The sequence below is a fragment of the Heloderma suspectum genome, chromosome 6 (assembly GCF_057233095.1).
Source record: "Heloderma suspectum isolate Gila_16-S chromosome 6, 16-S_ref, whole genome shotgun sequence".
NCBI lineage: Eukaryota > Metazoa > Chordata > Lepidosauria > Squamata > Helodermatidae > Heloderma > Heloderma suspectum.
In genome coordinates, this window is record NC_139463.1 from 51,384,787 (window position 1) to 51,406,531 (window position 21,745).

General features: G+C 46.9%; 1 protein-coding gene across 1 annotated transcript in view; it reads right to left on the minus strand.

The window, feature by feature from the left end:
* Nucleotides 1–222: 222 nt before the first annotated feature.
* The window catches only part of PAX8 (paired box 8), an 88,993-nt gene continuing 67,470 nt past the window's right edge, over nucleotides 223–21,745 (minus strand). The window contains exons 10-11 of the mRNA XM_084804274.1: nucleotides 3,704–3,790; nucleotides 223–2,626 (exon numbers count right to left, since the gene is read on the minus strand). Coding sequence (XP_084660400.1) covers nucleotides 2,556–2,626; nucleotides 3,704–3,790 — 158 coding nt within the window. The 3' untranslated portion in view covers nucleotides 223–2,555. The remainder of the gene's footprint in view (nucleotides 2,627–3,703; nucleotides 3,791–21,745) is intronic.

A 21,745-nucleotide genomic window follows, 5' to 3' on the forward strand; every position in this document is an offset into this window, starting at 1 on the left:
GCCAGTGTTTTTTAGAGGCCTACACTGTCCTGGCTGAATGGCCAGCTGAGTCCAGCTTTGCCTGAGCTGCCGTTGAGCTGCTTAGGCGATCCACCCATTGACAGATGCAGCATACTGGCCACGCTAATATGGACAACCATCAAGGATGGAATTGGTGATCTTGAATGTTCAAAGGCAGATGTCAGTTTCTTAAAAATAAGTTTGTTATTAATCACTTTCTTTAAAATGCAAGTTTCTTTTAATGGCAGAATCATCAGAAGTTACATTTTCAAGATGGTTTTCAAGACATAGCCCCACAAGCCCTGGGGCTAAAAAAGCAACCCTCCACTTCTTAAAATAAATGTGCAGAGCTCAAGAGGTTTTCAGAAGATCATCTTCCTTGCCAGCACACTTTTAGCAGTATCTTCATCCCAGCAACCTAAATGATACTGTAACGAGAGAGGCAAATCCCAGTCCTTGCAGGGTTCCTGAAAGTGGATCGGGGATTTTGTCCAACATCTGTGTCCACACTTGCTCCCTGCCAATGGTGCATTGTAGGAGAGGACAGTGGATACAGCCTGGTCACTTCTTGGTGCATTCTGCTGCTGAGCTATGTATCTATGAACCTGCTATAGACTGAGCCAGGCCAGTGGTCCACATAGCCCAGTAGTCCACCAACCAGCCCATCCAGCTGGAGATAAGGACATTCTGCGGAGACTTTACTGAGTGCGCCCCCTCCCCCCGCAGCTAGCAGCTCCTGCCTTCTTTTGACAAGAGGTGGGAAGAGATGGAGTCCTCCATCTTCCAAGAGCAACTGTCTCTAAAACGAAGGGCAGAGCTCAACACCAACTTTTCTGCATGCACCACTTTGAAGGCCAATTCTGGTACTAGGGAGAGAAGTTTTGCATGCCCTTAATATAAACAGAGTTCATTTAAAGGACAGAGAGATGCAGGAGGAGATTGTCCAGTTAGAAGCAAGAAGAAAAGCCACATCCAACGCCCACACGTAGAGCTTATGAACAGTATATACAGTGCAAAGCACAGACATGCATACATGGCAAGACGTGCAATTCACCATCCAGCACCCGGCCCTGTCACATGCCCCCCCCCCCCCCCCCCCGCTGCTCCAGTCTTCACTGAGCAAATGTGGCCATCCCAGTGCAGCTGAGGCTCTGAGACCCCAGCAGGCCTGTCTTGGCAGCTTGAAGACACTCTACCAGCCTTAAAGTGCAAAGGGAGTTTTGCAAAGGGAGGCGTTCAGCATAAAGAAAGATCAGGCCCTCTTAGAGCACCGAATGGAAGAGGATGAGAGTAATCAAGAAGTGTGAGGAAAGTGTTGTGTGTGGATTGCTCTAAGACAGGGCCTGATCCTGCTACAGTCTTTGAGACCCATGGATTAAGGACGTTGTTCTCAGTGGGACTTCTGGGGTGGTGCATGATGGAGGCAGGTTGGGTGGCAAGTTGAGAAGCCTCATTTGGAGAACTGGACAGCAGGACGACGTATTTACTTTCCCCAGATCCTGCCTACAGCTTGTCTTGCCCACACACTCCTGTGTTTCCTACCTCTTTGTTCCCTGACACCACTCATGTCAGTGGTCATCTGACTCCAGCCTGATGCTCAGTGCGACGTCTCAGCACCCACCGTGTTGCCTAGTACTGTGTTGTATTGGCCCATCTGTCAGGGATGCTTTAAACTGGATTCCTGCACTGAGCAGGGGTCTGACCTGCTGGCTTAAACAGCCCCTTCCAACTCTAGGGCTGTACTGTCTGCATCCTCTCCTCCAAGAGCTGCCAGAATGGATGGCTGCAGGTACCTGGTGCTTCTGGTACTCTGACTCATTTGTAAAGCTGCACTTGTGCCTCTCTTCCCAGCTGCTCAAATGTGCCAGAAACAAGAGAGAATGGCTGAGAATCCCTTATAAATAAGGGGCAGTCAGGGGCCCATCAAATGAGTGCAGAAGCAGCAGAGTGGTGGATACTCTCTTGTGTGGTAAACAGTGACCAGCTTCTTTCTCTCTCTCTCTCTGTGCAAACTTCCAGTTCTTCCCACACCTTGCACACATACCTTCAGCTGACTTGACGCAATAAAGAATAGTACAGTGACTCCCACATCACTTCATTTCTTTGGTTTATCTTCCTCGTTTTCTAGGTGTCTCAACCCAGGTCGCACTTCATTTTGGAGCCGATGAACCGAGAGACATGCCAGCCCATGGGCTTGCTGCCACCTCTCAGGGCTTCTTTCCTTTGGTGTCCTGATGTCCATGTCCCCCACCTCACCATGTTGCCAACCAGCTTGCTGCTCCCCCAGATCCCCCACTGCCCCTGCCTCTGCCCCTCTTCCTGCCCATCCCCAGGGCACGCTGAGTGATGCGCCTGCCCGCGTGAATATCCACGCGCAGCCGGCGGGCTTGGCTCCCTCTGCCTGCACTGGGCATGCTTCTGTTCGCGGACTGTGGCAGGCTCCCAGCACTGAGCCACAGGCTGCCTCTCTCTCTCTCTCTCTCTCTCCATCTGTGCTGTCAGGCAAGAAATAGAGGGCGACTCTTCTGTCCTGCCTCCTACAGCAACTGCATCACCTAGAGGTGGTCATATGTGGTGGTGGGGGGAACAGGGCCCCGTGCGGGTGAACTGTAATAATATGGAGAACCTGGACAAAGAGAAAATGCCCATTAGCAAAACATCTGCAAGGGTAAACCATTCACTCCAGCTCAGTACACCGTCTTTCCCACTTCTCTACAGGCCTCACATGAAGCTGCTGTCGAAATGATCCCACCTGCACCTCCCTGCTGGAATGCAGAAAAGCTCTTCCCCTTTGGGACTTTGATCTGAGTGTTTCCTTTCCACAACTTACAACAGAAGCAGACTCAATGTGACCTTGCCTGCCTATACACGACGTGTGATGTCAGCAGCAGAGTCACAACTGTTTTTCCTGCCTAGCATGGGCTTCTTTCAGTTTTCTGAGCTGGGGTTGTTCTGCCCAAAGCAAATCTGCTTTGGCTCAGATCCACCCCATAAAATGAGGCAAATTAGGGTCAGTGGGCACCAAGGAATTTGGGCAGCAGAGCTGCTGCAGACATACTGCAGGTCGCTTGCTGGGGGAGGCGTTTCAGTCAGGCCACTGCTTGGCCATGGTGGCAAAGAAATGAGCATGAAAGGGTGCCCAAACAAGAATTTTATTTTATTTGAAATGGCGCACGCTTTTAAATTTAGGAATTTGCATTCAGGTTCTTTTGTCAGGTATTGGGAGTGTGAAGTTTTTAGCATTAGATGGGTTAAGGGTTTTTTTTTGCAGCCATGAGGGCTAATCTTCAAAAAATAAAATCCCGGATCTGCCACTGGAAGCACTGGACGTGCTGCTGCTCCACCAGATCCCTACATGCCCTGCTCATGCAAAGGACTCAAAACCAGGGCACCCCAAAGACTTATCTGTTGGCACTTGGAGCTGGCAAAGATCAATCCAGGAGTGCAGCAGCAAATCTTGTGCTCTGCCAACCATTTCCCGCCCAGTGTTGATAGCACGTCTGGCCAATCCAGAGGCTTGGCTTCATCCTGCCAGCCAATCGCAGGCACTGATGTTGCACACCCCTTTTCCTTACTGCAGTGGAGGCCTGGCCACTGCAGACTGTCCCACATTCCTACCTGGCTAAGTCCAAGCTTCGGGCCACAGTGCTCAAGCTCCAGGGTCACGGTTAGCTGATCACGCGTCCTGTGTAAGGCTACTTACTCAGTAGGGCAGAGCTGGGGAAGCGCCAGTTTTCTCCATAGCTTGAGTAAGGGGTGTGGCTGTAGGCATTCCCGGAATAATCACTTCCTGCTGGAGACAGAAAAAGAGGGAAGGCGCACCAGCAAGGAGGCGGCTGAAGAAGACCCACTTGTTCTACACAGGAGCTTGAGGGGCTAAATGTGGGGTCTTCCTGAAGCCACATATCTGTTGCCGGTATGCCATACAAATTAAGCTGCCAAATACTGTCATTGCCGTCTCCTACCAAGCTCAGCCGGTTGAAGATCTATCAGTGTGGAAGCAAAATAGAGATGCCCCAAAATTAGGGAGTGGTTTCTACATGCTTTTAAGGGGTTCCCTAGGTATGCAGAAATTCTGTAAATCTCTGCTTTTATAAATAATTTTTTATAAACCAAACAAAACTGCCTGGCAAGAACTGATGAGCTTATGGGCTGCTGATGACAGCTGAACCTAGTGAAAGAGATAAAGAAATCAGAAGTCAGGAAGTCTGTGCACCTCCATCAGTTAAGTCTATGGTTGAGAGAAGTCAAGACCCAGAATGTTTGTGCTGTACAGCAGGAGAAGGGTGGGGGGAGAGAAAAAGGTGTCCATAGTTCCTTCCTCACACCTGAAATCCCCCTCCCCACATGGCATAAGCATGCTCTGTAAGGTTCCTGTCCTGTTCCAGCTCTCCTCTTTCACTGCAATGTTCTGTTACACTTCTTTCCTCCAAAAGCAGACTCGGGGCTCCTTCACACGGAGCTTTTATCCTGCTTCGGAGACTGCTCGCTCCGGAAGTTTGCGGGCCTTTTAGATGACACCACGAACCTCCAGGGCGCCTCCTGCACGAAATGACCTTTATTCCATTTTTAAATAGATCAGAGATAATGAGTTATCAGATTGCCCCGTTTGTGTTCCGCTTGAGTTCCCTCCATGACAAAAGGAAAAGCTGCAAGAAGAGGAGCGAGATGAATGGAACATACTGAAGACTCAGATAGTGGGGAAACGGAGGGGGAAGGGGAGGGGGGAAAGTAGGCGCATGTCAAGGGAGTCTGTTGTGATCCTGCATTTAAAACAGAAGCAGGAAGCCCCCTTTTAAATGCGGGACTTTAGGCTGGTGTAGAGATGCTCTCAGGTGCCGATCAGTTTGGGAGTGAAAGGGAGCCACCCCAAAATAAGGTAGTGGCTTCTACACACTTGGGGGGCACCCAAGAATGATATATAGTTCTATATAGAGAGAATTACAAAGCAAAGCTAGTCTCAAATTTGCCTTCTCAGATATCAAAATAGAATTTATTCTTTCATAATTGTTAGATTCAGTAACAACAAGGTTGTGTTTACCAGGCTAATATTCATTATGTTTCAGAGTAAATACGTGTGGTTCCATTAGAACCTTATGGGAGATCGGAGGTGCAAATTCAGAACAAACACTCCAAGTGGAAAGAACTAAACCAAGCTGCACTGGACCAGTAAAATACTTTTTTGGGCGAAGTTTATACTGTTGGATGGCATTATTAAACTAAATTATTTCTCAAAACAGTCACATCAAAAAGACAATCAGTCAGTTTTTCAACCACAACAATATCAGTAAATATCCAACAATTTTACAGAAAGGCTTGTATCTAGCAGTCTACTACGGAACCTCAGTGCGATTCCATTTCAACTATGGGAAGTCTTCCTCAGGGGCTCAAGTAGACATAACAGTAGACAACTCATAACAATTTGCAAGACCGATAATGTTGGAAAAGTAAGCGTTCTTGAGGGACTGAGTTATGAGCAGTCTGCTGGTCAGTAAAGGCAAACTAGCCTATGACATTTGTGGGTCAAAGGTGAGGTGCTCCCTCTGCTTTTTCAGCTCGCCCTCCCCAATGTGTGGACACTCCTATGACACAGCGGTCACGACTCACACCCTCTGGGCGGGGGCTTGCTCTCTGGCCTTGCGCAGGTAACTCTCTGGCTCAGTCTCCCTTGTGAGGCGCTCTGTTCTGTTGGCTTAAAGGAGAGTGTGGACTGGTGGCCAGCAAGGCATGGAACTCTGTTTGGGTTACCAGTTCAAAATGTCAAAAATGAGGGACGCTCTGATGCCTGAATTATGGGCTCTCCATTCTTTTCTATGGGAGTGACATGCTCTGGAAGAAAGGACAATCTTTTCAAGTAGGGGATGTCTGGCAACGCTAGCAGCTCACATTTATTCTGAGAACTGCCTATTACTGCTAGATGACACTGTTCCTGTTTTCCCATCTGGAGACAGCAGCCTAGCTGCCCTCCTGGTGAGCCTCCCAGGAAGGCAGAGCAACAACCATCAAAGTGCTGCCTGTGCAGAACATCTCTGAGTTCTGGTTCAGGGCTCTTCAGGGCAAAAGCTGGCAAGTCAGCCAGAAGCTCAGCCAAAGATTCAAACGCCCCTTTCCATGCACCAAACAGCCACTGACCCCAAGTGCACTCAGTGTGTTGTCCTGTTCTGTTCCAACCCTGTTGCAACATCAGGGAGCACCCAGATGGGTTACTGTAGACTCAGGACTTGCAAGGGGAGGCGGGAGCAGCTCTTGATTGTGTGAACCAGCCCTGAACCTCTTCTCTATCCACACCGACTACATGAGTCTTGGCCAGGCCCGCATGTTAAAGAGCACCTCCCCTGACTTTTATCCTAATATTACTTGCATTTTTATGCCTCCGCCCCCCAGCCATTAAAAGGAGACACTCCTGTTCCTGACAGACAAGTAATAATCATACAGTGCTTTTCTCAAGTACTCCAAGTACATACATTGTCTCAGTAATCCTTACAATGATCCTGTAAGGTAGGACAATATCATCACGCCAAATTACATATGGGCATTTAATAGGTAGATAGATCTGTCTATTCATCTTCAGGTGCAGGCATAAGAGGAGTTTTGTCTCCATTTGTCTCCCTCCACAGGAGGGAGGGATGTCACTGCTGGTGAGGGGGTGGGGCAGACGCCTGGGTAGGGGTGGTAGGGGATGGGATTTCAAGGGGCACTTGATTGAGCGTTCTCATTACAAACAGTGTAAAAACAACCCCAATCTCTCCTTTCTTCTCTTGGCCAATCTCATTTCACGCTTGAGGGGAGGGAGCACACAGGGGAAGAAGATTCTGTGTTCTCAACGCCACATTAAGCACATCTCCAAGGTAACACAAGAACATGCCAACTCAGCATGTCTGCCCAGCCCAAGGGAACGGCACCAGCTTGCCAGCTTTTCCTGGCTCACCAGGTAAGGCTTCACTACCAGCAAACATCAAAGGCTACCAAGGGAGCCAAGTTAGTTTATACACCAGCCAGAAGGCGGCAATGTGGTTTCAAGGGGCTGCCAGGTGGTCACATCATATTGCATCTACCCTTTATCAATTGTGTTGGTTCCCAGTTTGTTTCTGGGCTCAATTTAAAGTGCTGGTAATAACCTTTAAAACCCTAAGTGTCACAGGGTCAGCTTATTTAAGGGCTGCCTTCACCCGTATGAACTTCCCTGAGCCTTAAGGTGGGTTCAGAGACCCTGCTCTCTGGACCATTGTTAGCAAAGATCCAGTTAATGGGTACCAGGACTTTCAACAAGCTCCCACCCTCCCCTTTTTAGATAATGTTTGAAAATACTGTTATTCTAGAATGCATTTTAGGACTGACTGTGCTATTTTTACTGTGTTCTTCTAGCTTTTATTGCTGTCATGTATTCTAGTGCTTTATTTGTTATAATATATTTTTTTTAATGAAAGCTGCTTTGGAAAATTAATTTGAAAAGTGAGATATAAACACCTGAAATAAGCCAACCAACAAGGGGCTGCAGTGGAGGAAGGTGAGGAGAGGCTATCAGCCAGCAGAAGGCTGGGTGGTGCTAAGGGGCAGCCACCATTAACGGGAAAGTTTAAGAGCCTAAAGAGCTTACTCTGCTGGTCTGCTTTGATGCTACAGCTGCACATCTACCTGTCCTGGTGCAAACTGTACTGGAAGTGCACGACTGGTCTTAACAGAGTGTCAGGGAGTCTCCAGAGTTTAGGAGCTTCTTCACATGGTGCTTTTATCCTGCGATTGAGACTGCTCACTCAGGGAAGCTTGCGGGTCCTTTTCATGACGTGGTCAACCTCCAGGGCACACCCAGAGATATTTCCTGCTTATTCCATGTCAAAAAGATCCAGAAGTAATAAACTATCTAAGTCAGATTGTTACACTGTTAAAACAGTCCCCAGATGGCGCTGTTTCATTGATCTCAACGGAACCTTGAAAATTAAAAATGTCCCCTCTCAGCAATCACCTAGTCACCTTCTGGGAGCCTGCTGTAAACACAGAAAGGCTCCACAACAGGAGGGGTCTTCCTTTAATGTAAAGGCAGCCTATATCTGCAGCAGAGACACCATCCTGTGCTAATGTATGTAAGGAAAGAATACTAGGTGGCAATAGTAGCAGTTACAGGAACTCTGGGGGAAAGCGACCATGTTATACTTGAGTTCATGGTTCTAAAGGAAGCAAAAGCCAAGTGTAGCCAAACATGTATCCTGGATTTTAGGAAAGCCGAATTTAATAACCTCACAACAATGATAAGTAAGGTCCCATGGCACGCCACTCTGACAAGAAAAGGAGTCCAAGATGGGTGGGAGCTTTTAAAAAAGGAAATTCTCAAGGCACAATTACAATCAATTCCAACAAGAAGAAAAGGTGGAAGACAACAGAAGAGGCCAATGTGGCTTCACAAAAAGCTTACAGATGACCTGAAAACAAAAAAGGACACATATAGGAAGTGGAAAGAAGGCCAAGCAACAAAGGAAGAGTACAGGCAGGTAGCACAGAATTGCAGGGATGGCGTCAGGAAGGCTAAAGCTGAGAACAAGCTGAGGTTAGCGAGGGATGCCAAAAGCAACAAAAAGGCTTTCTTCAGCTACGTGCATAGTAAAAGACAGAGGAAAGAAATGGTGGTTCAGCTATTAAATAAGGATGGCAAAACGATAACAGATGACAAAGAAAAGGCAGAGGTGCATAATTCCTACTTTGGCTCAGTCTTCTTCCAAAAGAGGGTCTAATGACCCCCCTGGCCAAGGCGAAGTGCAGGCTGAAGGGGCAGGACTGCAGCTTGAGATCGATAGGCATATGGTCAAGGAACACCTCATTACTTTGAATGAGTTCAAATCTCCAGGGCCAGATGAACTGCACCCTAGAGTAATAAAGGAACTGGCAGAAGACCTCTCAGAACCGCTGTCTATTACCTGTGAGCATTCATGGAGGACGGGTGAAGTGCCAGATGACTGGAGGAGGGCTAATGTTGTCCCTAACTTCAAAAAAGATAAAAAGTAGGAACCTGGGAACTACAGACCGGTCAGTCTGACATCAATCCCTGGGAAAATGCTGGAGCAGATGATAAAGCAATCTATCCGCAAGCACCTTGAAAACAATGCAGTGATTACTTGAAGCCAACATGGATTTGTCAAGAACAAATCCTGCCAGACGATTCTGATCTCATTTTTGGATCAGGTCACCTCCCTTGTGGACTGTGGGAATGCTGTGGACATCATATACCTCGACTTCAGCAAAGCTTTCGACAAAGCGCCCCATGATCAAAGTGCCCCATGATGATCAAACTAGCTCAAAGTGGGCTAGATGAAACAACGATCCGGTGGATCTACTGTTGGCTGCAGAATCGGACTCCAAGAGTGCTTATCAACGGGATCTTCTCAAACTGGGGAGAGGTAACGAGTGGGGTACCGCAGGGCTCAGTCCTGGGCCCTGTGCTCTTCAACATTTGTATTAATGACTTGGAGGAGGAGGTGCAGGGAATGCTGATCAAATTTGCAGATGACACAAAATTGGGCAGGATAGCTAAAACCTTGGAAGACAGAAGCACAATTCAAAGTGATCTGGATAGACTGGAGCGCTGGGCAGGAAACAACAGAATGACATTTAATAGGGATAAATGCCAAGTTCTGCACCTAGGAAAAAGAAACCAAATGCACAGTGACAAAATGGGGGATATGTGGCTCAACCACACGACAAGTGAGAAGGATCTTGGAATTGTTGTCGATCACAAGCTGAATATGAGCCAGCAGTGTGATGTGGCTGCCAAAAAGGCAAATGCTCTTTTGGGCTGCATTCATAGAAGCATCGCTTCCAAATCCCGGGAAGTACTAGTTCCCCTCTACTCAGCACTGGTTAGGCCTCATCTGGAGTACTGTGTCCAGTTCTGGGCACCACACTTGAAGAAGGATGCAGACAACCTGGAGAGGGTTCAGAGGAGGGCAACAAAGATGATCAGGGGACTGGAAACAAAGCCCTATGAGGAGAGACTGAAAGAACTGGGCATGTTTAGCCTTGAGAAGAGAAGACTGAGGGGGGATATGATAGCGCTCTTCAAGTCCTTGAAAGGTTGTCCCAGAGAGGAAGGCCAGGATCTCTTCTCGATCATCCCAGAGTGCAGGACACGGAATAATGTGCTCAAGTGACAGGAAGCCAGATTCCGGCTGAACATCAGGAAAAGCTTCCTGACTGTTAGAGCAGTACGACAATGGAACCAATGACCTAGGGAGGTGGTGGGCTCTCCCACACTGGAGGCGTTCAAGACGAGGCTGGACAGACACCTGTCAGGGATGCTCTGACTTGGATTCCTGCATTGAGCAGGGGGTTGGACTCGATGGCCTTGTAGGCCCCTTCCAACTCTACTGTTCTATGATTCTAATAATGCCAGTTTGGCTAATCCAGGTCAAACCAGCACAACTTGTGAGCGTTCCCTGAGGTTTCGTTTATTAATTGGAGGCTGCAGCATAAGGGCTCCTGCATTTGCCTTCTGAGGCTCATTTGATTCTGAGAGAGGAAAAGGAGACATTAAAGGTGGTCTTCTCAGCATGAGTGGCAGCTTTTGTTTATTACACCGTGATGTTACATTTCCTTCAGTGACTTGAAAAACCAAGCAGGAGCACACTGCCTCATTCACAACAACCCGGGGGTGCATTCGAGCCAGGCCAGTGTGTAAAGCACAACCCTATGCCTATCTATTCAGCGATAAATCCCACAGTGCTCAACTGGGCCTACTCTCAGAAAACTGTGCATAGGATTGCAGCCTTAATTAATTAGTTGCCCTGTTTTAGAATGATAAATGCATATACCAATCATCCATAGCGGTGATATATTTGGAATGTTGACTGAAGATAACATGTATTTATACCACTTAATATCCTAAGATCTCTAAGTGGATCACAATACATATGGATATGAAATTTGGTCTCATGGTGCCAGTCCCTCCCTGCAGGGATGGGGGGCTCATTCAGATGGTCTGCCCCCACAGACGTATAGAATCCGAGGGCTTCCTGAATGCTCTGCGGGATTTTCCAGTAGCCACAACTGGCGATTCGGTTGAGGCCCTTGTTACGGAGTGGCGCTATGCCACAATCGCTCCTGAGGAACTGACACAATTGCTCCAGAGTGCACTGTTGAGCCTGAAAGACTCCCTGATTTACCAGGGTGCTCCAGACAATGAAACAAGTCAGAAGACAGCTGGAGTGAAAGTGGTATGAGACTCATCATGAAGGTGACTGAGCATGTGTAAGAGCATATAATTGTGCCTACTGCGTGGTGGTGAAGGTTTTCCAAGCCGAGCTTTTCCGAGTGGTTCAGAGGTTGCTGACAGCAAACCCAGTGAATCCAATACTGGAACCCTCGGAGGCCCGCTGTGATGAGTTTGCAAGACACTTCGAGGTTAAAATCGCTCACCTTCATGCGACTTGAACATTGCTATTGATGCAGAGTCTGTTGAGGTGTCCAGTGCATCGTCTTATCCTGCTGTGTGGGATCAATTTCAGTTTCTGGAGCCTGAGAATGTGGACAAGACGCTTGCATCTGTTTGACCCACCACGTGCTCTCTCGACGCTTGCCTACCATGGCTTATTCGAGCTTGCCACGGGGGGGCTGACCGGATGGATCAGGGGAGTGGTGGATCCATCAAGAGATCCATCATTGCGTGGATCTCTTGATCCAGAGATCTATGCTATCGTCCGGTCGCAAACACCCCATTCTTGAGAATTGTGCTCTAGACAGTGGTGGCGTCTCAAACGCAGGTGCTCTTGAATGAAACTGATTATCTGGATCTGAATTGGGAGAAGCTGTGCACATTCTGAACCAGTGCCTGCATGCAGTTTTGGCTTGGATGAGGGCCAATAAACTGAAGCTGAATTTATTTATTTATTTATTTATATTTTATTTATTTCATTTCTATACCGCCCAATAGCCAAAGCTCTCTGGGCGGTTCACAAAAATTAAAACCAAGGAGCACACAATAAAACAATATAAAATATATAAAACATTAAAACCACAGTATAACAATACAACCAGACTAAAACCAGAATCAAACCTAGCAGCAGTGCAGTAATTTAAAATACAGATTTAAAGCAGCAAAGCTAAAGTCTAGAAAGCTACAATGCTAAAATGCCTGGGAAAATAAAAAGGTCTTCACCTGGCGCTGGAAGGAATACAATGTAGGTGCCAGGCGAACCTCACTAAGGAGCTCATTCCACAGCTGGGGTGCCACAGCAGAAAAAGCCCTCCTCCTCCCTTCCTTTGGCAGGGGCTCATGGAGAAGGGCCGCTGGGGATGATCTTAAGGTCTGGGAAGGCACATATGGCAGGAGGCGATCCTTCATGTAACCTGGCCCCAAGCCATTAAGGGCTTTGAATGTTAATACCAGCACTTTGAATTGGGCCCGGAAATGGACTAGCAGCCAGTGCTGTTGGAAATATACTGGCATAATATGAGCTCGTTGGCCAGTCCTTGTTAACAATCTTGCTGCCCTATTTTGGACCAGCTGAAGTTTCCAGGCCATTTTCAAAGGCAGCCCCACATATAGCGCATTGCAGTAATCCAGACGAGAAGTTATCAGAGCACGGATAACTGCAGCTAGGCTCTCTCTGTCTAGAGAAGGGTGTGGTTGGTATGCCAGCCTAAGCTGATAAGAAGTGCTCTGTGCCACTGAGTTCACCTGTGCCTGAAGTCACAGTTCTGGATCCAAGAGCACCCCCAAACTACCAAGAAGACAGGGACCCTATGGGTTGGCAGTTCCCAGTTCTGGGAATTGGGCAGTTTGCCTGTTCTGGATGGGGTTGCCCTCCCTCTGAAGGGGCAGATACATCGTTTGGGGGTGCTCCTGCATCCATCTTTGTCAATGGAGGCCCAGGTGACCTTGGTTGCCTGGAGAGCCCATTACCAACTTCAGTCGGTATGCCAACTATGCCCGTTCCTGGGTAGGGATAGCTTAGCCATGGTGATCCATGCACTGATAACTTCACAGTTAGACTTAAGGATGTTGTGGGCGTCTGGTTGGGGCTCGAGGCTCTTCCCCAGAAGCGCTGTGGGTGACAATGCCGGGATCTAAAACTAATTTACTGCTAGGAATGTGCTATTGTCCCCCGACCAGAATGCTCAGGATGATTTTGACATGGAAAATGAAATCTGGGAGGCCTCCAAACAAGGAAGTGTTGTAATAGTGGGTGACTTCAATTACCCCCACATTGACTGGATACATGCATATTCCAGTCATGACAATGAGATTAAAGTTCTTCATGCCCTAAACTGTGCCCTAGAACAGCTGGTCATGGAACCGACCAGAGGGGAGGCAACCCTGGATTTAATCCTCAGTGGTGTCGCCCAGGACCTAATACTAGATGTAAATGTTGTTGAACCAGTTGGAAACAGTGACCACAGTGCTATCAGATCTAATATATATTTGAATGGGAAATTGCCCAGGAAGTCCAACACACTCACATTTGACTTCAAAAGAGGAAACTTCTCTAAAATGAGGGAACTGGTAAAAAGGAAGTTGAAAAGGGGAGTCAAGACAGGGTTAAATTCCTTCAAAATCCTTGGTGGCTACTCAAAACCACAATAATAGAAGCTCAGCTAAAATGTATACCACAGGTTAGGAAAAGTAGCACCAAGTCCAAGAGTTCACTGGCATGGTTAACAAGCAGTATCAAGCATGCTATTAGAGAAAAGAGAGCTTCCTTCAGAAAATGGAAGTCTTGCCCAAGTGAGGAAAACAAAAGCTTGCACAAAGGAAATGCAAGGAGACAATAAGAGATGCAAAACAGCATTTTGAAGAGCATACCGCTAACAATATCAAGGCCAACAATACAGAATTCTTTAAATATGTCGCGAAGACCCGTGGACTCGCCAGGTATGTTGTCTCCTGGGAGGACAGATTAGAGACGTGACTGAAAGGTTGCCTGCACTCATAAAGCCCACTGACAGGTATCCCTTTCTTCTCATCCATGTGGGAACAAATGATACCGCCAAGCGGAGCTATGAAGAGATCACGTCAGACTTTGAAGCTTTGGGAAGGAAACTCAAGAACTTTGGGGCCCAGATAGTTTACTCATCCATCCTTCCAGTAGTTAGAAGAGGGATAGAAAGGGAACGAAAAATACTCCGGGTGAATGACTGGCTATGAAGGTGGTGCTGACGAGAGAGATTTGGATTCTGGGACCACGGCCTATACTTCCTGGAAGATGGGCTGTTGGCTAGGGACGGGTTGCACCTCACAAAGGATGGGAAGAATGTGTTTGGCCACAGCATGAAGAACTTCATCAGGAGGGCTTTAAACTGAATCCTACGGGGAAGGGCGATGTAATGTTGGGGGTAACAATGGACGTAGGCGCATGCACTGCAACGGAGAGAGCAGCTCTGATAGCGCCCAATAATAGTCTTCAGACACATGTAGGAAGAAAGCCAGACTATGAAGCACATGGTCTTCGATGTCTATATACTAAAGCCCAAAGTATGGGAAACAAACAGAACGAACTTGAACTCTGAATACAGGAGGGAAATTATGCCTTGATAGGTATAATTGAGACTTGGTGGGATGACTCTCATGACTGGAATACAGCAATTGAAGGATATAACTTGTTCAAAAAGAACAGGAGGAACAGAAAGGGAGGTGGGGTTGCACTGTATGTGAAAAATACATATCTCTGCACAGAAATACAGGAGGAGGAGCTTGGTAGCCCCATCGAGAGCATCTGGGTTGAAATAAATGGAGCAAAGAATAAAAGGGACCTAGTGGTCGGAATCTACTACCAGCCACCCAATCATGGAGAAGACAAGGATGAAACTTTTGAAAAGCAAATAGCCAATGTTTTAAGGAAGCATGATGTAGTAGTAATGGGGGACTTCAATTTCCCCGATATTTGTTGGGAGACAAATGCTGCAAAACTGGTCTACAGACCAGTCAGTCTGACATCAATCCCTGGGAAAATTCTGGAGCAGATCATAAAGCAATCCATCTGGAAGCACCTTGACAACAATGCTGTGATTACTCGAAGCCAACAAGGATTTGTCAAAAACAAGTCCTGCCAGACAAATCTGATCTCATTTTTTGATCAAGTAACCTCCCTTGTGGACTGTGGGAACGCTGTAGACATCATATACCTTGACTTCAGCAAAGCTTTCGACAAAGTGCCCCATGATATCCTGATGAGCAAACTAGCTCAAAGTGGGCTAGATGAAACAACGATCCGGTGGATCCACAGTTGGCTACAGAATTGGACTCCAAGAGTGCTTCTCAATGGGAACTTCTCCAACTGGGGAGAGGTTACGAGTGGGGTACCGCAGGGCTCAGTCCTGGGCCCAGTGCTCTTCCACATTTGTATTAATGATTTGGAGGAGTAGGTGCAGGGAATGCTGATCAAATTTGCAGATGACACAAAATTGGGAGGGATAGCTAATACTTTGGAAGACAGAAACAACATTCAAAGTGATCTGGATAGACTGGAGCGCTGGGCAGAAAACAACAGAATGACATTTAATAGGGATAAATGCCAAGTTCTGCACTTAGGAAAAAGAAACCAAATGCACAGTGACAAGATGGGGGATATGTGGCTCAACCACACGACAAGTGAGAAGGATCTTGGAATTGTTGTCGATCACAAGCTGAATATGAGCCAACAATGTGATGTGGCTGCCAAAAAGGCCAATGATCTTTTGGGCTGCATTCATAGAAGCATCGCTTCCAAATCCCGGGAAGTACTAGTTCCCCTCTACTCAGCACTGGTTAGGCCTCATCTGGAGTACTGTGTCCAGTTCTGGGCACCACACTTGAAGAAGGATGCAGACAACCTGGAGAGGGTTCAGAGGAGGGCAACAAAGATGATCAGGGGACTGGAAACAAAGCCCTATGAAGAGAGACTGAAAGAACTGGGCACGTTTAGCCTTGAGAAGAGAAGACTGAGGGGAGATATGATAGCACTCTTCAAGTACTTGAAAGGTTGTCACAGACAGGAAGGCCAGGATCTCTTCTTGATCATCCCAGAGTGCAGGACACGGAATAATGTGCTCAAGTGACAGGAAGCCAGATTCCGGCTGAACATCAGGAAAAACTTCCTGACTGTCAGATCAATATGACAATGGAACCAATTACCTGGGGAGGTGGTGGGCTTTCCCACACTGGAGGCGTTCAAGACGAGGCTGGACAGCCATTTGTCAGGGATGCTCTGACTTGGATTCCTGCATTGAGCAGGGGTGGTGACTCGATGGCCTTGTAGGCCCCTTCCAATCCTACTATTCTATGATTCTATGAAATACATCAGCAGCAGGAAACCTGCTAGGAGGCTGTTGTACCGTTGGATGATGATGGAGCTAAAGGAGTACTAAAGGAGGACAAGAAGATTGCAGAGAAGTTGAATTAATTCTTCTCATTCTTCTTCACTGCAGAAGATATAGGACAGGTACCTGTGTCTGAACTGATGTTTTCAGAAAGGGAATCTGAGGAACCGAGGCAGATAGTGGTGACAACAGATGGAAGTTCTTTACCTTATTGACAAATTGAAAGTTAATAAATCACCAGGTTGAGATGGTATCCGTCCTAGACTTGTTAAAGAACTCAAATATGAAATTGCTGATTTTCTAACCAAAATATGCAACATGTCCCTAGGATCAGCCTCTGTACCAGAGCAGTGGAAGATGGCCATTGTAACTCCAATTTTTAAAAAGGAATCCGGGGGGGGGGGGGGGAGGGAATCCAGGAAATTACAAGCCAATTTGCTTAACGTCGGCTCCCGATGTTCTTTGAGAGCTTCAGACAGGGGTAGGCATTGTTTAAGTGGACTTCCAAAAGTCCAAAAGACTCCTCAGCAGACTTGGCAGTCGTGGAATAAGAGGAGAGGCCCTCTTGTGGATCAGTGACTGGTTCAGGAACAGAAAGCAGAGAGCAGGAATAAATGGCAAATTCTCCCAATGGAGGGATGTGAATAGTGGAGCACTTTGCTACTTTACATGAGTTCAGCTCTCAAGAGCCAGATGAATTACATTCCCAGGTGCTGAATTAGTTTGTGGACATCATTAACTGCCTGGTAACTTTGAGAACTCCTGGGGAACAGGTGAGGTGCCAGAAGACTAAAGACAGCCAAATATTCAAGAAAGGGAAGAGCATAGATCCAGGAAACCACAGACTAATCAGCCTGGCATCCATGCTGGACAAAATTCTCAAACAGATTATTGAGCAGTCAGTCCGTGAGCATCTAGAAATAATGCACTGGAGTCAACAGGGGTCTGTCAGGAAGGAGTCATGTCAGATTTCCTGCTGATTTGCTCTCCCCTTCCCCCCACCTGCATCTCTCTGACTTCCATTGCTGGCAGCACACATGATGTCTTGCTCCTGCCGGTGTTACAGAGCACAAAGCAATAGACTGAACACGTTCCTTTTGAAACCCTCCGCTGTGCCTGCATCTTACATGCACGAATATTGTGGGCAAACTATTTTCCATTCCTTCACTGAAGGAAGGTGTAGTCTCTCTTTTTTTAGCCTTTGTGCGCATGTGGGGACAGTGAGTGCTCATTCTGTTCTGCCATTTTGTTTTTTCTCTGCTAGCTGCCTTTCTAACAGGAGGCAGCCATACCAAATAATCCCATCACCTTTTTCACAGGAGTTACTAGTTTGGTAGATCATGGGGATGCTGTGGATGTATTATATCTTGATTTCAGCAAAGCATTTGAGAAAGTTTCCCATGATATCCTTGTTGACAATATGGTAAAATGTGGGTTGGACAATGCTACAATTTAGTGGATCCACAGCTGGTTAAGCAACCATATTCAGAGAGTGCTAATTAATGCTTCGGTGCCCTCCTGGAAGGAGGTCTCATGTAGAATGCCTCAAGACTCTGTCCCTGTGCTATTCAACAGTGACTTGAATGAGGAATGCTTATCAAATCTGCAGATGACATGAAGCTAGGAGGGATAGCCAACACCATAGACAGGATCAAGAATCTGGGGGGGGGGGGGATCCTGGAAACTACAGGCCAATTTGCTTAACACCTATTCCACATAAATTGGTTGAAGGCATTATTAAAGATAAAATTAGTAAGCATATATGAAGGACAAGCCCTGCTGAAAAAGAATCAACATGGCTTCCGCAAAGGTAAGTCCTGTCTTACTAATCTTTTAGAGTTCTTTGAGAGTGTCAAGAAACATGTAGACAGGGATGATCCAGTACACATTGTCTACTTGGACTTCCCAAAGGCTTTTGACAAAGTCCCTCACCAAAGACTCCTCAGCAAAATTCGCAGTCATAGAATAAGAAGAGAGGTTCTCTTATGGATCATAGCAGGTTAAAGAACAGAAAGCAGAGAGCAGGAATAAATGGTAAATTCTCACAATGGAGGGATGTAAATAGTGGGGTCCCACAGGGATCTGTATTAGGACCAATGCTTTTCAACTTGTTCATAAATGATCTGGAATTAGGAGTGAGCAGTGATGGCCAAGTTTGCCGATGACACCAAATTATTTAGGGTGGTTTAAACAAAAAGAGTTTGTGAGGAGCTCCAAAAGGATCTCTCCAAACTGGGAGAATGGGCATCCAAATGGCAAATGAGGTTCAGTATAAGCAAGTGTAAAGTGATGCATGTTGGGACAAAAAATCCCAACTTCAAGTATAACCTGATTGGATCTGAGCTACCGCTGACCAACCAAGAAAGAGATCTTGGGGTTGTGGTGGACAGCTCAATGAAGATGTCAAACCAGTGTGTGGCCGCTGTAAAAAAAAAGGCAAACTTTAGGCATAATTAGAAAATGAATTGAGAATAAAACTTCCAAGATCATACTGCCTTTATACAAATCTGTTGTGTGACCACACTTAAGACTACTGTACGGTTCTTGTCATCACACCTAAAAAAGGATATTGTAGAGCTGGAAAAGGGCAACTAAAATGGTCAAGGGGCTGGAACATCTCCCCATGAGAGAAGGTTACAGTATCTGGGATTGTTTAGCTTAGGAAAAAGGCAAGTGAGGGGAGACATGATAGAGGTGTACATAATTATCCATGGTGTGGAGAATGTAGATAGGCAGATGTTTCTCTCCCTCTCTCATAATAGTAGAACCTGGGGTCATCCCATGAAGCTGAGTGGTGGGAGATTCAGGGCAGATAAAAGGAAGAACTTCTTCACACAGCGCAGAGTTAAACTGTGGAATTCGCTACCACAGGATGCAGTGATGGCAACCAATTTGGATGGGGGCTAGATAAATTCCTGGAGAAAAAGTCTATCATTGGCTGCTAGTCCTGATGGCTATATCCTACCTCCAGTATCAGAGGCAGTTTGCTGGGGAACATGGTTGGGAGGGTGCTGTTGCACTTGTTTCCTGTTTGTAGGTTCCTGTTTGACAGCTGGCTGGCAACTGTATGAACAGAATGCTAGACCAGATGGAGCCTTGACCTGATCCAGCCTGGCTCTTCTTATGTTCTCATAAGTCTCGGCAATTTCTCATTGGCTCAGCCGGGGGACCCCCATGCTTGGCCGACTCAGCTCTAAATAGACCATTTATGCCTGTATTGTTGCATAAATTGGCCTATTTATGGCTGCTATTTAGGTAAAATCGGCCTTCATGGAAAAGGATGAGCTGCCATTTTCCATAAAATGGAGGCTCAGTGGAGTAGCAGGGTGCTGTGCACCGCTTGCTGGGCACCCGCCAACTGCCCGGCGGCTTGCCAGGTGGGGCAAGCAGAGTCAGGTGGCCGGTGACAATCTGGGGAGTGGGGCACGGGGCAGGCTGAGGTGAGTCCGCCCCTCCCTATGTAGACTGTTGCAATAAGCTCCATGTGGGGCTCTCTGTGTGGCTGGTTCAGAAGCTGCATTTAGCTAATGCAGAATGCAGCAGCCAGGTGCTCACTGGGACGCCTCACTAGGCTCACATAACACCTGTTTTGAAAGAACTGCACTGGCTGCCTATTACCTACCGAGCCATGTTCAAGGCAAGCCTTCTCAGGAGTAGCACCCACCCCTTGGTAAACCCTCCCTGTGCAGTTCGGGAGGCAGAAAATGTGCTGCTGTTCAGTCGTTCAGTCGTGTCTGACTCTTTGTGACCCCATGGACCATAGCATGCCAGGCCTTCCTGTCCTCCGCTCTCTCCCGGAGGGTGCTCAAGTCCATATTCATTGCATCGGTGATGCTATCTAGCCATCTCATCCTCTTCCGTCCCCTTCTCCTTTTGCTTTCAGTCTTTCCCAGCATCAGGGTCTTTTCCAGTGACTTTTCTCTTTGCATTAGGTGGCCAAAATATTTGAGCTTCAGCTTCAGTAGCTGTCCTTCCAATGAGCACTCAGGGTTGATTTCCTTTAGGATTGACTGATTTAACCTCCTTGCAGTCCAGGGGACTCGTGAGAGTCTTCTCCAGCACCACAGTTTGAAAGCATCGATTCTTCGGCGCTCAGCCTTCCTTAGAGTCCAGCTCTCGCAGCCATACATTGCTACTGGGAAAACCATAGCTTTGATTATACAAACCTGTGTCGGCAAGGTGATGTCTCTGCTTCTTACTATGCTGTCTAGGTTTGCCATAGCTTTCCTCCCAAGGAGCAAGCGTCTTTTAATTTCATGGCTACAGTCACCGTCTGCAGTGATCTTGGAGCCCAAGAAAGTAAAATCTGTCACTGCTTCCATTTCTTCCCCTTCTATATGCCAGGAAGTGATGAGGCCAGATGCCACGATCTTAGTTTTTTTAATGTTGAGTTTCAAACCAGCTTTTGCACTCTCCACTTTCACTCTCAACAAGAGGCTCTTTAGATCGTCTTTGCTTTCTGCCATTAGGGTGGTATCATCTGCGTATCTGAGGTTGTTGATAATTCTCCCGGCAATCTTAATTCCGACCTGTGATTCATTCAACCCGGCATTTCTCACGATGTACTCTGCATATAAGTTAAATAAGCAGGGCGACAATATGCAGCCTTGTCGTCCTCCTTTCCCAATTCTGAACCAATCAGTTGTTCCATGTCCGGTTCTTACTGTTGCTTCTTGACCCTCATACAGGTTTCTCAGGAGACAGGTAAGGTGGTCTGGTACTCCCATGTCTTTAAGAATTTGCCAGAGTTTGTTGTGATCCACACAATCAAAGGCTTTAGCGTAGTCAATGAAGCAGAAATAGACGTTTTTCTGGAATTCTCTTGCTTTCTCCATGATCCAGCGAATGTTGGCAATTTGATCTCTAGTTCCTCTGCCTCTTCGAAACCCAGCTTGTATTTCTGAGAGTTCTCGGTTCGCATACTGCTGAAGCCTAGCTTGTAGGATTTTGAGCATCACCTTGCTGGCATGTGAAATGAGCGCAATTGTGCAGTAGTTTGAACACTCTTTGGCATTGCCCTTCTTTGGAATTGGAATGTAAACTGACCTTTTCCAGTCTTGTGGCCACTGTTGAGTGTTCCAAATTTGTTGGCATATTGAGTGCAGCACTTTAACAGCATCATCTTTTAGGATCTTAAATAGCTCAGCTGGAATACTGTCATCTCCGCTAGCTTTGTTGTTAGTAATGCTTCCTAAGGCCCACTTGACTTCACTCTCGAGGATATCCGGCTCAAGTTCACTGAGCGCACTGTCATGGCTATCAGGGACATTCAGATCTTTCCTGTATAGTTCTTCTGTGTATTCTTTCCACCTCTTCTCAATCTCATCTGCTTCTGTTAGGTCCCTGCCTTCTTTGTCCTTTATCATGCCCGTCTTTGCACAAAACGTTCCCTTGAGATCTCTGATTTTCTTGAAGAGATCTCTAGTCTTTCCCATTCTATTGTTTTCTTCGATTTCTTTGCATT